Consider the following 13,440-nt stretch of genomic DNA (forward strand, 5'->3'; position numbering starts at 1 on the left):
TTGGACTAGAACTCCCAAGTCTCTTTGCACTTTAAACTTCTGAATTTTCTCCCCATTTAGAAAATAGTCCATGCTTTTATTCTTCTTACCAAAGTGCATGACCTCACACTTTCCCACGTTGTACTCCATCTGCCACTTCTTTGCCTACTCACCTAACCTGTTCAAGTCCTTCTGCAGCCTCGTCACCTCCTCAATACTACCTGTCCTTCCACCTATCTTTATATCGTCTGCAAACTTAGCCAGAATGCCCACAGTTCCTTCATCTAGATCATTAATGTATAAAAGTGAAAAATTGTGGTCCCAGCATTGACCCTTGTGGAACACCACTTGTCACCGGCTGTCATCCTGGGAAAGACCCCTTTATCCCTACTCTCTGCTTTCTCCCAGACAGCCAATCTTCTATCCATGCTAGCACCTTGCCTCTAACACCTTGTCTTACTCAGCAGCCTCCTGTGTGGCACCTTATCAAAGGCCGTTTTGAAGTCCAGGTAGATAACATCCATTGGCTGTCCTTGGTCTACCCTGCTTGTTACTTCCTCAAAGAATTCTAGCAGATTTGTCAGGCATGACCTCCCCTTGATGAAACCGTACTGACTTTGCCCTATTTTACTATACACTTCCAAATATTCAGCAATTTCATCCTTTACAATGGACTCCAAAATCTTACCCATGACTGAGGTTAGGCTAATCGGCCTGTAATTTTCCATCTTTTGCCTTATTCCCTTTTTAAACAGGGGTGTCACGTTAGCCATTTTCCAGTCCTCTGGGACCCTCCCTGACTCTAGTGATTCCTGAAAGATCACCACTAATGATTCCACTATCTCTTCAGCTATCTCCTTTAGAATTCTGGGGTGTAGTCCATCTGGTCCAGGTGATTTGTTCACCTTCAGGCCAATCAGTTTTACTAGCACCTTTTCCTCGGTGATGGCTACCATACTCAGCTCTGCCCCTGACTCTCTTGAATTTTTGGGATATTAGTCATGTCTTCTACCGTGAAGACGCGAAGTAATTATTCAGTTCCTCAGCCATTTCCTTGTTCCCCACTACCATCTCTCCACCGTCATTTTCCAGTGGTCCAATTTCTTCTTTTGCCTCTCTTTTGCCCTTTATCTATCTAAAGAAGCTCTTACAGTCTTCATTTATATTACTGCCTAGCTTACTGTCATATTTAATCTTCTCCTTTTTTTTTTTTGTTGCCCTCTGTTGGTCTTTGTAAGCTTCCCAGTCCTCTGGTTTCCCACTGCCCTTTGCCACATTATATGCTTTCTCTTTTGCTTTTATGCTCTCCTTGACTTCCTTAGTCAGCCATGGTTGCCTCATCCTCCCTGTGCCGTGCTGCTTTTTGCTAGGGATGAATCTTTGCTGCGTCTCCTGAGTTACTCCTAGAAACTCCTGCCATTGCTGTTCCAGTGTCTTTCCTGCGAGGCTCCTCTTCCAGTCAATTCTGCCCAGCTCCTCCCTCAAACCTCTGTAGTCACCTTTATTCAGCTGTAATACCATTACCTCTGATTCTATCTTCTTCCTCTCAAATTGCAGAGTAAATTCTATCATCTTATGATTACTGCCTCCTAAAGGTTCCTTTACCTTCAGCTCCCTTATCAAGTCTGCTTCATTGCACAACACCAAATCCAGTATTGCCTGTTCCCTTGTGGGCTCCACCATGAGCTGCTCCAAAAAGCCATCTCGTAGACATTCCACAAACTCCTTTTCTTGCAATCCACTACCAACATGATTTTCCAAATCCACCTGCATATTGATAAATAATAAAAACTGAAGATGTTTAAAAACCCATGTGATGTCATATTCAGATAATAATCTGACCAGTTATTCAACCTTCTCCACATATAGTCACAATATACAATTGGGTACTCTTTCAAAAATGGTGGATTTGATTCCCAATGTATTTCAAACTTGGTATTTTTCCCTCTATTCTACCATGTATGGGATGCTTGAGTACAGATCTAATGTTCCCATCTGTTGTCTGCTGCTTCTGTCTGCCTTTCTTCATGTGAAGCACAGGACCAAATTCAGTTTCCTTTCCAACTTAGTTTCTTTCTCCTTCCTTCTATTTCTTTCCGTCTCTCTTTTCTCTGACTGTCTCTCTCACATTCACTCCTGTGCAAGGAAACATATTCTGGTTTTACTGAAGACATTATGGATTACTAACGTAATAGATTCAATATTTTCTTATTTTGTAAGGTTTCATGGAAAAAGGATCTGAAATTCTTTAAACATCTTTTTCACTCTGCAGTATTGTGTTCCTTTGAGATGCTGAGACTTCTTGCTTCAATTCCCGCTTCCTGCCCCCTGTTTCCATTTTGAATGAAGTGCACCAAAGCATTTAAATATTTTAGTAATACATGTGTGTTACACTCTGGGTTGCAGGTCATTCTGCACAATTCTCCTCAGAACACTTACCCTTTATCCTGATGATTGTGTAAGGTTTTTGGACACACTTTAACTTTAATTGAGACCGAAGCCAATTACAATTATATACCGTTTAGAAAAGCCAATCTAAAGTTTACTAGTCTTACTTAGTTACAAGACCCATACCCAGTACAAGTTTGTCATAGTAAGTACGTGCTCGATAAAAGTACATAGTTTTTAAAAAAGGCTTCCAGCCTAGCCTATCCAAATCATAATTAAAATTTTTAATTGTTGAAGAATAACAAATGTCACAGGTGTGAATCCTCTCTTTTGGCCTCGACTCTGTTTGTGTGTATCCTTAGACAATTGACAAGTAATCTTTAAGTTAATGGGATTGTTCTGTATGAATGTTTTGCATAGCCATCCAAGATTTAAAACAAATTTGTGGTTCAAAACATGTACATCATTCAAATTTTAATAAAGTATGACAACTGCTGTTTGAAGAATAGATATCTATCCCTGCATTTCTTTTACTGTAGACAAGAAATGATTGACAAGAAAAACCAACATAAGCTTATCCAATGTCTAAAGGCATTTATGAACAACAAGGTAAGACCTTTATTTTCATCAAAGTAACATGTAAGGGACATAATTCTGTTTCAGAATTGGGACTTTTACCTATAGTCACAATCACTGTCAATCACTACTCCAGAACAAAAAGTGTTACATATCTAATATAGAAATTCACTTCCATGAGACATGTATCTGTCAGAGGTTATTCATGAAAATCTAATGCTAATCGATATTTAGCTGATCATTAGGTTTGCTATTTGGATGCTGTAATATGTTACATCGTACAATATCCATCTTCTAACAGAAAATATTGTAAAATCCATATTAAACAAGCTACTAACACTAAGTGTCTGAGTGCATTCGGTATATTGTACTAGGCATTACATGTTGCAAGGTCAACACATTAATAATGTACTTTAAAGCAAAAAGTTTTACAGTGTTAGTTTGAAATTAATTTCTGAAACCGAATGACTATAGACAATGGAATGATTGAAGTTGGGCTAAAGTTGTGATTTGAAGTCAGAGCAGCAGAGAGTATAGAACACATTAAGCATGTATGAAGATTTTTGGGTAAATTGGGATAGATTTCAGGAGATGTTGAAGGCTAACATTTTCAAGTTGATTCAGTAGGTCACAAAGCCCATGTAGTTTGACAAGAATTTGCAAGAAAGATTTGTGATTTTGTGTACGGAGGAGGAGCACACCACAGTTTGAGATTATGTGGAGTACGTGCATGGGAAAAATGCTTAAGTTCAGTGCAGAAATCATTGAGCAATGTTGGAGAGAGGTAGGATCCAGAACTTAATGCATTCTTTCTAATGCACTGGATTTGAACAAGATACTATTGCATTTAATCTAATGACATTGATGGGACTCGAGCCTCCGGGCATCTAAGTACCGGGTGTGCTCACCTAATGTTAGGGTTGCATTTCTGAAAATTCCAACTCTATGTGGGATTTCCCATAGGAATCAATGTTAAAATTGGAATTAGGTTCTGTTGGTTCTTCCCTCTAAATGGAAATATAATATTTTAAATGTCAAATTCCTACACTAGTTAGTAAGGTAACTGTTCATTCCAGAAGGAAGACGATAAAACTTGTGAATGATATGTACTGATCTGGTGTGCTTGTTTACCTTAAAATGGAGCTCCAGTACATCTAGTACATTTATCTCCAAATATTATTGCTTTCCCAATGTCATTTAAGTAAAAGAAGAAGGAGCATGTAACATTTTGTTTAAAATACCTCCTGCAGTGGATCCTCTTAAAATAGAGATCGGGGGCTTCTGCCTGGTTTCAGTAAGAGTACTTAGGGGATTGTCGTGTGGGGGTGTTTTCTGAGTCTATTGCTCATTCCTGGCTACATTTCTGTACAGGTTACTAGCCAGTGCTGTGGCATTTCTGTATCAGATTATAACTCGTGGTTGGTGACGGTGCACAGGAAATCTTTGTCCAGGTTGTGATGATGGTCTGTCTTATGCAGATGGAATTCTGCAGCTCTCCTGTATTGTTCTGCTGGTCAGGGTTTGAAATCTGACATAGGAGCTCCACCTAGGGGTGAGGAGCTGGTCAGAGTGTTGCTGAGCTTAGCAGTGGCTGCTGCCTTGTGGGCATCGGTACAGGAAGAGGGGAGAGGCAGTGAGGGATTGATAGGAGAGTTTGGTGGCAAGAAAGAGAGGAGAGACGAGTTGCTGAGCTTGGTCGTGGCTTGCACTCCAGAGGGTGCGTCAAGCTCACACTAATCTTGTGCCTCCCAATGGGGTATAGATTGGTGCCCAGCAGACCAGGGCAGCTACCAATTTTGACCTATATTGGACCAGAGGAATCAGAGGAGGGTAGCTGCCGGGTTCAGAATGAGATGATGCCCCATGGTTGAGGGGTTGCTAAACCTGGCAGTGACTAACTCAATTGTGTGTGGGAGGCAATGGCAGCTTGTGCAGGGTCTCGGGGATGATACTGGTGAATGACAGCTTTGGCAGATGGTCCGCGGTCAGGTATGTAGGGTCTCTGGCTGCAGGTTGGAGGGCTTCAAGAAACGTCAAGTTGGAGAAGGAGGTATCACTCCAAAATGACACCAATGTATTACAGCAAAATAACCCTAACGGGGTTATGAACATGGCGACCCTGTAGATGCAGATTATAGTGGATTTATTATGATCTTGCTCATTTTGAATGAAGCAATTTTAAAATTTCAAATTTTGTTGGAGGATCAGCAGTGAAAACAATACAATAATATCCATGGTGCCAGTGAGCCAGCAGAAAATAGACTTTATCTCTCATCATGTGGAATCTTGTCCCTGAAATTGATTCTTTTAAGGAGTGTGATGCAAATAATGATCATGTCAGTACTAAAGATGGCAATCTTCTGTAAACTATAAGTAACAGCAGGACAGGTAAGGGGAACAGGACAGTTCAAGTATGTATGAGTAGAATCATGAGCCAGCTGTGCCGTAGACACACTGAAGAGATGGTATTAGCAAAGAGAATGATTGCCAATGTTGGCATTGGTGAGGGATGGAATTGGGCGTGAGCTTGTATTGCAGCTGAATGGATGTTGGTAGCTTAGATGAAGACAGTTTTATTGCTGTGAGCAGCCACTCATGGGACTGAAAAGAAAAATCTAGCTGTAGGTAAGGTAATGAACAGACAAGTTATAATGGCAAAGAGATATTTGAGTCAACCTTGCTTTATATAATAAAATTGGGCCACAAGACGGAAGGTTACATTTCTTATTGGTCAAGTTGTATCTGGCAAGAGTTCCCTATGTGAATGTTATGGTTAGACATTTAATAAAGCATTACAGTATTATTTTTGAAAAATCATCATCTTACCTATAACCTATCTATTTGCTACATAGTTTGGATTGCAAAGAATTCTTGGCGATGAAAGGAGCTTATTGTTATTGGCAAGAGCGATTGACCCAAAACAAACAAACATGATGATAGAAATTGTCAAAATTCTGTCTGCAATTTGCATTGTTGGAGAAGAAAATATGTAAGTTAAACATATACTTGTTTTCTATACAAATGCATCAACTGTTAGTTTGTTTAAAAAGTTCAGCAGTTGCTTCTGAAAATGCCATTGTCCCTTCCTTTTAAAATACTTTTTATTTGTTGCTCATTATGCTGTTTTTTTGATGACATCAGGGAGAAGAAGGAAGGCATGTTAGAAAAAATTGATTTGCTGAGCTCTCAAGAACAAAATTTAAATGAATTTTCATAGAGCCATAGACATAGAGTTATAGAGTCCTACAGCACAGAGACAGGCCCTTTGGCTCAAACTGGTCTGTGCCGACCAAAATGTCCATCCATGCTAAGCCATTTCCCTGTAGTTGGCCCATATCCTTCTAAACCTTATCCATCCATGTATTTGTCCAAATGCCTTTTAAATGTTGTTAATGTACCTGCCTCAACCATTTCCACTGGCAGCTCATGCCATATGTGACTACCCTCTGTGTATTTAAAAAAAAAAGTTGCCCCTCAGATTCCCATGTATCCTTTCCCCTCTTACCTTAAACTGTTGCCCTCTAGTCCTCGATTCCCCAGCCCTGGGAAAATGACTGAGTGCATTCACCCTATCCATACCACTCATGATCTTATACACTTCTTTAAGATCCCACCTCGGTTCTCCTTCGCTGTAAAGAAAAACGTCCTAGCTTGTCCAACCTTTTCATATAACTCAATCCCTTGAGTTGTGGCAACATCCTTGTAAATTTCTTCTCCACTCTTTCTAGTTTAATAACATTCTTCCTGTAGAAATGTGGCCAAAACTGAACACAATACTCCAAATGCAGCCTCGCCAATGTTCTGTACAACTGCAAAATAACTTCCCAACTTCTATACTCAGTACTCTGACGGATGAAGGGCAGTATGCCAAAAGCCGCCTTCACTGCCCTGTCTACTTTTGACTCCGCTTTCAGAGAACCGTGCACCTGAACTCCAAGGTCCCTCTGTTCCACTACACTCCTTAAGGCCCTACTATTCACCATGAAACTCCTACCAGGGTTTAACTTTCCAAAATGCAACACATCACACTGAGCTATATTAAACTCCATTTGCCAATTCTCGGCCAACCTCCCCAGCTGATCAAGATCCTGCTGCAATTTCTGATAACCTTTCTCATTGTCCATGATACTGCCTATTTAGTGTCGTCCGCAAACTTACTAATCATGCCTTGTATATTCTCATCCAAATCATTGATGTAGATAACAAATGGCAATGGGCCCAGTCCCGACCCCTAAGACACAACACTAGTCACAGGCCTCCAGTCAGACAAGCATCCTTCCAGTATTACCCTCTCCTTCCTACCATCAAGCCAATTTACCATTTCTCCCTGGATTCCATGTGATCTAATCTTCCAGACCAGCCTACCATGTGGAACCTTATCAAAGGCCTTACTGAAATTCATATAGACTACGTCTACTGCCCTGCATTCAAACGCCTTCCTGGTCACTTCATCAGAGAACTGTAACAAATTTGAGAGGCATGATCTCCCATGCACAAAGCCATGCTGACTACTCCCAGTCAAACCCTGTCTTTCCAAATGTATGTATATCTTATCCCTCAGAATCTTTTCAAGTTACTTACCTATCACAGGTGTTACGTTTACGTTTACTGGTCTATAATTCCCAAGTTTTACTTTGCAGCCCCTCTTGAATAAGGGCACAACGTTCGCTACCATCCGGTCTTCCGGGACTTCACCCATGGCTAATGATGATGCAAATACATCAGCCAGGGTCCCGCAATTTCTTCCCTAGCCTCTTGCAGGGTTCTTGGATATGTCTGGTCAGGACCAGAAGATTTATCTACCTTCATACATTCTAATACTTCCAACACCATCTGTACTGTGATATGGACTGTCCCCAAGATATCGTCACTAACTTCCCCAAGTTCCCAAGTCTTCAGGTCTTTCTCCACGGTAAACATAGAGGAGAAGTATTCAATGAGGACCTCGCCCTTCTGTTGTGGTTACATACATACATGTCACTGTGGGCCTTGAAGGGTCCTATTCTGTCTCTAGTTATTCTTTTTCCTTTAACATACTTAAAGAATCTTTTTGGATTCACCCTAATCTTCTCAACCAAAGCTATCTCATGCCTCCTTTTCACCTCCTTATCTTCTTCAGTGAACTCCTATATCCCCTGTATACCTCCAGGGATTCCCTTGGTCCCAGCTGCCTGCCCCTGAGCCATGCCTCCTATTTTTTTCTGGTCAAAGCTTCAATATCTCTTGTCATCCCGGGTTCCCTACTCATGCCAACCTTGCCCTTCACCCTCACAAGAACATATAGACCTTCAACTCTAGCTATCACACATTTAAAGGCCTCCCACTTGCCAGAGGTCCCTTTGCATGCAAACAAACTATTCCAGTCAACCCCTGCAAGCTCCTGTCTAATTCCATCAAAATTCGCCTTGCCCCAATTTAGAACTTGAACCTGTGGACCAGTTTTGCCTCTTTCCATAACTATTTTAAAATTAATAGAATTATGGTCACTGGTCCTGAATTGCTCCCCCACTGTCACCTCAGTCACCTGTCCTGCCCTATTTCCCAAGAGTAGGTCAAGTTTTGCCCCTTCCTGTGTAGGCCCCTCTATATACTGTAAGGAACTTTGCTGAACACATTTTACAAATTCCACCCCATCTAAGCCCTTTAACATTATGGTAGTCCCAGTCTATGTTAAGAAAATTAAAATCCTCCACTATGACAACCTTATTTCTCCTGCAAGTCTCCCTAGTCTCCCTGCATATTTGTTCCTCTAATTCCTGTTGACTATTTGGGGCCCTATAGTACAACCCAATAACATCACCATCTCCTTCTTATTTCTTAGCCCCACACACAGAGCCTCACTGAATGATCCCTCAGTTATTTCAACTCTGACTTCTGCTGTGGTACTCTCCTTAAATCAAAAATGCAACTCCCCCTCCCCTCTTTCCTCCACCTATGTCCTGCCTAAAGCACCTGTATCCTGGCACATTAAGCTGCCAGTCCTGTCCCTCCCTTAGCCTTGTTTCTGGAATGGCTATAATAGCCCAGTCCATGTACCTATCCACACCCTGAGTTCATTAGCCTTACCTGTCAGCCCTCTTGCATTGAAATAGATGCAAATTAATCCAACGGGCATTCCTTGCTCCTTGTCCTGTTCCATCCTGACCTGTCTCCTCGACTTGCTATTTCTGATTACTGTATCTTCTTCTCGCCTCGCACTTGCCTCCCTGCTGTTTAGAATCCCATCCCCCTGCCAACTTAGTTTAAACCCTCCCTTGTAGCACTAGCAATTTTTCCTCCAGTTCAGGTGCAACCCGTCCCTCTTGAACAGGTCACCCCAGCCCCAGAAAAGATCCTAATGATCCAGGAATCTGAATCCCTGCCCCAGTTCTTTAGCCATGCGTTATTCTGCCGTATCCTCCTGTTCTTAACCTCACTAGTGTGTGGCACTGGAAATAACTTGGAGATTAACACCGTCAAGGTCCTGGTTTTTAACTTCTTTCCTAGCTCTCTATAATCATTCTGCAGGACCTCATCCCTATTTCTACCTATGTCATTTGTGCCAACGTGTACAATGACTTCTGGCTGCTCACCCTCCCCCTTGAGAATGTTCTGTAGCCGCTGTGAGACATCCTGGATCCTGGCACCTGGGAAGCAACGCACCATCCTGGACTCCTGTTTGTGGCCGCAGAATCTCCTGTCTCTCCCCCTAACTATCAAGTTGCCTATCACTAAGGTCCTATTTACCTTCACCCTTTCCCACTGTGCCCCAGAGCCAGTTGTAGTGCCACCAACCTGTCTACTGGTGCTTTCCCCGATCAGTCATTCCACCCATCCCCAGCAGGATCCATTTTTCTGATGAAGGGTCTCGGCCCGAAACGTCAGCCTTTCTGCTCCTATGATGCTGCTTGGCCTGCTGTGTTCATCCAGCTCTGCACCTTGTTGTCTAGGATCCAAAATGACATTATTGTTTTTGAGGGAAATGGCCATAGGGCATTCTTGCACTCTCTGCCTACTCCCTTTGCCTTTCCTGGTGGTCACCCAGCTACTCTCTACCTGCGTCTTAGATGTAACCACTGAAACTCTAATCAGATGCGCTCAGCATCTTGGATGATCTTGTGTGCGTCAGGCTCCAGCTCCCTAACATGGTTTCCCAGGAGCTGCAGCTGGGTGCACTTCCCACAGGTGTAGTCATCAGGGACAATGGTGGTCTCCCTGATCTCCCACACCCTGCAGGAGGAGCATGCCACTGCCCTAACTGCCATCTCAACTGCTCTAAGATTAAGAGGAAAGTTAAAAGGAATTGACCTGACCTCATCTGTACTTTTTGCTGAGCCGCTGCTCACCGAAGCCTATCATGCCGATGTCTAACTACTCACTCTGCTACCAACAAATTAGCACGTCTCTCTCACCCCTTCTTTGGTTAGAGGAGAAGGAAGGGAGGGAACAACTACTTTGATGTGATGTTTGGGGCTAAAGAAGTATTTGATACCAGGCCCACAATGATCTGCTGTTCAGTGGAGGTGACTGCTTCCAGGCTCTGATGTGTGCGCCGAAATAATGCCTCTCCCTTAATGCCCCCCTCTGCTGGATGCTCTTCCTCCTACTGATCATGGGAGCTGTTGCCAGATGATCTGCTCCTTAGTGGAGGTGACTGCTTCTGGGCTGTAATGTATGTGCCGAAGTGATGCCTCACCCTTGCTGTCGCCCTCTGCTGGACCTATTCTATTAACATTTACTTGTTTCACCTTGAGTTTTCTGCCCGAAGGCACATCCATGATGATTATTTACCAAACCACAGTGAAGTGCTGTGATTATTTACTTGCAGGTAAGGCAAAGAGACAGCTCTCACATCCACCTCAGCCAGGGATCGAAACCCATGCTGTCCCATTAATCAGATCCATAAGTAGCTGCCTGCCTAACTGACTCTGCATGCATGTTTTTATATCAACAGAAAGAAATTTGAAAGCTGAAACAAACAAACCGATTCTTTTTTTAATCAACCTGCTTGAGTGCATTATGATGCATGTCTGGAACAGATGGGAGTTGAACCTGGGCCTCCTAGCTCAGAGGTAGAGACATTGCACCACAAGAGCATTCCTCATAGTGGATTGAAATTTTCTGATCAAAACTCTTCAGAGAGATGCTCTTACAATCTTTGGAGCAGTTGGGACTTGAACCCGGGCCTCCTGGCTCTGAGATAGGGCACTATCATAGCACCATAAGAGATCTCCTAATAGTCAATTTTTTTTTGTCTTATTTAACCTATTTTTCTAATCAACCTGTTTAGAGATGTTATTGCACGCCATTGGAACATGTGGAACTTGAATTCAAGTCTCACAATTCGGGGTAGGGACATTATCCACTGCACCACTGCATCCACTCCGAATAATGGGTATTGTCTCACTTTTAAATGAGTCTGACCTGAAGTTTTTTGTCTTTTGTGAAGTGATTTGTTTTTATTGTTCTGCCTTTCAGTTCAAACTAGGAATAGGACATAGAAATTTTATGATGGAACAGTTGAGTTTCAGTCAGAACAAATATTTATCTTTATTGATTATGTGGGAAGTGAAAATTATAGAACTTGACAAGAAAACAAAACTTTCTAATAGAATTAGTAATCTTTAATGGAACACTTAAAAACTGTTTCTACCCTGTGCTGTTGGAATTTGCATATGTTTTAGAATGTGTTCACTAAATTTAAATTCGTGTTAATCCCCTAGCTGGCTGTAGGAAACAATTTGCTGTCTATATTGTGTTATTATTGCTGACTGAACTTGGCAGGCGTTATTGTATTTTCACTGATATTTAAATGTCGCATTTATGTAAGAATGACTATTTTAATATGAAATAGATTTTCTCTATTTTCATAAGTTCAGTTTAACTATAGCGATGTACCTATTTATCTTAAATTTGTGTATGTTTAAAGAAGAATTAAAAGGAAAAGTGGTTCTACAACATGCTGCTAAGACTTTTTCTACAATATTTTAGCCTTGATAAAATCTTGGAAGCCATAACCACAGCTGCGGAGCAAAATAACAGAGAACGATTTGCACCCATTGTCGAGGGATTGGACAATCATGAAGCACTTCAATTGCAGGTGAAAGTCTGTTGGTCTTTGTCTCTGTTCATTGAAAGCATTAAAAGTAAGCATACATGTGAATTGTACACTTTGTCTTTGGATTTGCTTGAAATGGTAATTTTGTGAGTCAATGCTTGCATTTTCTTTCATTATTTGCTCATTGATTGGAGATGGGATTTATTGCCTGTCCCTAGCTGCCCTTGAGAAGGTGGTGCTGAGCTACCGTATTAAACCGCTGCAGTCCATTTGGTGTAAACCCACAATGCTGCTGGATTTTGATCCAGTGACACTGAATTAATGTTGATACATTTCTAAGTCAGGATGGTAAGTGGTTTGGAAGGGAATTTGCAGTTGTTCATCTTCTCATGTGTTTGCTGCCCTCACACATTCAGATAGTAGTGATTGTAGGTTTGGATTGTTGTGTCAGCAGTCTTTGTAAATCTCTGCAATGTATCTTGTAGATGGCACACGCTGTCACGACTGACAGGGCATGAGTGTTTGTAGATGTCATGTCAATAAAGCAGCTGCTTTGTCCTGGATGGCTTCAAGCTGCTTTAGTGTTCTGGAAGTCATAGTCATCCAGCCAAGTAGGGAATATTCCAACATATTCCTGACTTGTGCCTTGCAGATGTTGGACAGGCTTTGAGGAGTCGGGAGGTGAGTCACTGGATGCAGTATTCCTGGTCTCTGTCTTGTTGGGCGTAGCCATGGCCTGCACTTGTCAGCCCAAACCAAGATATTGTCCAAATATGTATTTGGATGTGGACTGCTTCAATATCTAAGAAGTTGCAAATGGTGCCAAAGTTTGTGTAATTGTCAACAAACATCTCCCAATTTGACCTTTTAATGGAAAATAATTTATAATGAAGCAGCTGAAAGTGGTTGGGCCTAGGACACTACCCTGATAAACTGCAGAGATGACCGAGAGCTGAGACGATGGAACTCCAGCAACCGCAACCATATTTTTATGTGCCCGTGGCTACACCATTAGACTGTTGGAAGTGGCAGGAGTTGAAGGATAGGTAGTTCAGGATAAGGACAAGTAATGTTTAGCAAATGTGGGTGTCGGTGGACGGGGACATTCCCCCCTCCGGTGATCAAAAATGTCCTCAAATGCATCTCTTGCATTTCCTGCATTCCTGCCCTCAAACCCCCTCCCCCCAACAAAAATAAAGAAGGAATCCCCCTTGTCCTCACATATCACCCCACCAACCTCCGCATCCAACGTATTATTCTCTGCCCCTTCTGCCACCTACAATCTGACCCCACGACCAAAGAGATATTTCCCTTCCTACCCTTATCTGCCTTTTGTAGGGACCGTTCACTCCGTGACTCCCTTGTCTGCTCTACCCTCCCCACTAACCCCACTACACCCGGCACCTTTCCCTGCAACCGCAGGAAGTGCTATACCTGTCCCTACACTCCCCCGACCCCTC

The 13,440-nt window shown here is 42.3% G+C and overlaps 1 protein-coding gene across 2 annotated transcripts in view; it reads left to right on the forward strand.

Moving 5' to 3' along the window:
* LOC109914929 (protein diaphanous homolog 2-like) overlaps nt 1-13,440 on the forward strand; it is a 395,717-nt gene that overhangs the window by 244,498 nt on the left and 137,779 nt on the right. For both annotated transcript variants that reach the window (XM_048605014.1, XM_048605013.1), the window contains exons 8-10: nt 2,907-2,976; nt 5,796-5,932; nt 11,914-12,022. In XM_048605014.1, the coding sequence (XP_048460971.1) occupies nt 2,907-2,976; nt 5,796-5,932; nt 11,914-12,022 (316 nt within the window). The remainder of the gene's footprint in view (nt 1-2,906; nt 2,977-5,795; nt 5,933-11,913; nt 12,023-13,440) is intronic.

The sequence above is a fragment of the Rhincodon typus genome, chromosome 14 (assembly GCF_021869965.1).
Source record: "Rhincodon typus isolate 14 chromosome 14, sRhiTyp1.1, whole genome shotgun sequence".
NCBI classification, from domain to species: domain Eukaryota; kingdom Metazoa; phylum Chordata; class Chondrichthyes; order Orectolobiformes; family Rhincodontidae; genus Rhincodon; species Rhincodon typus.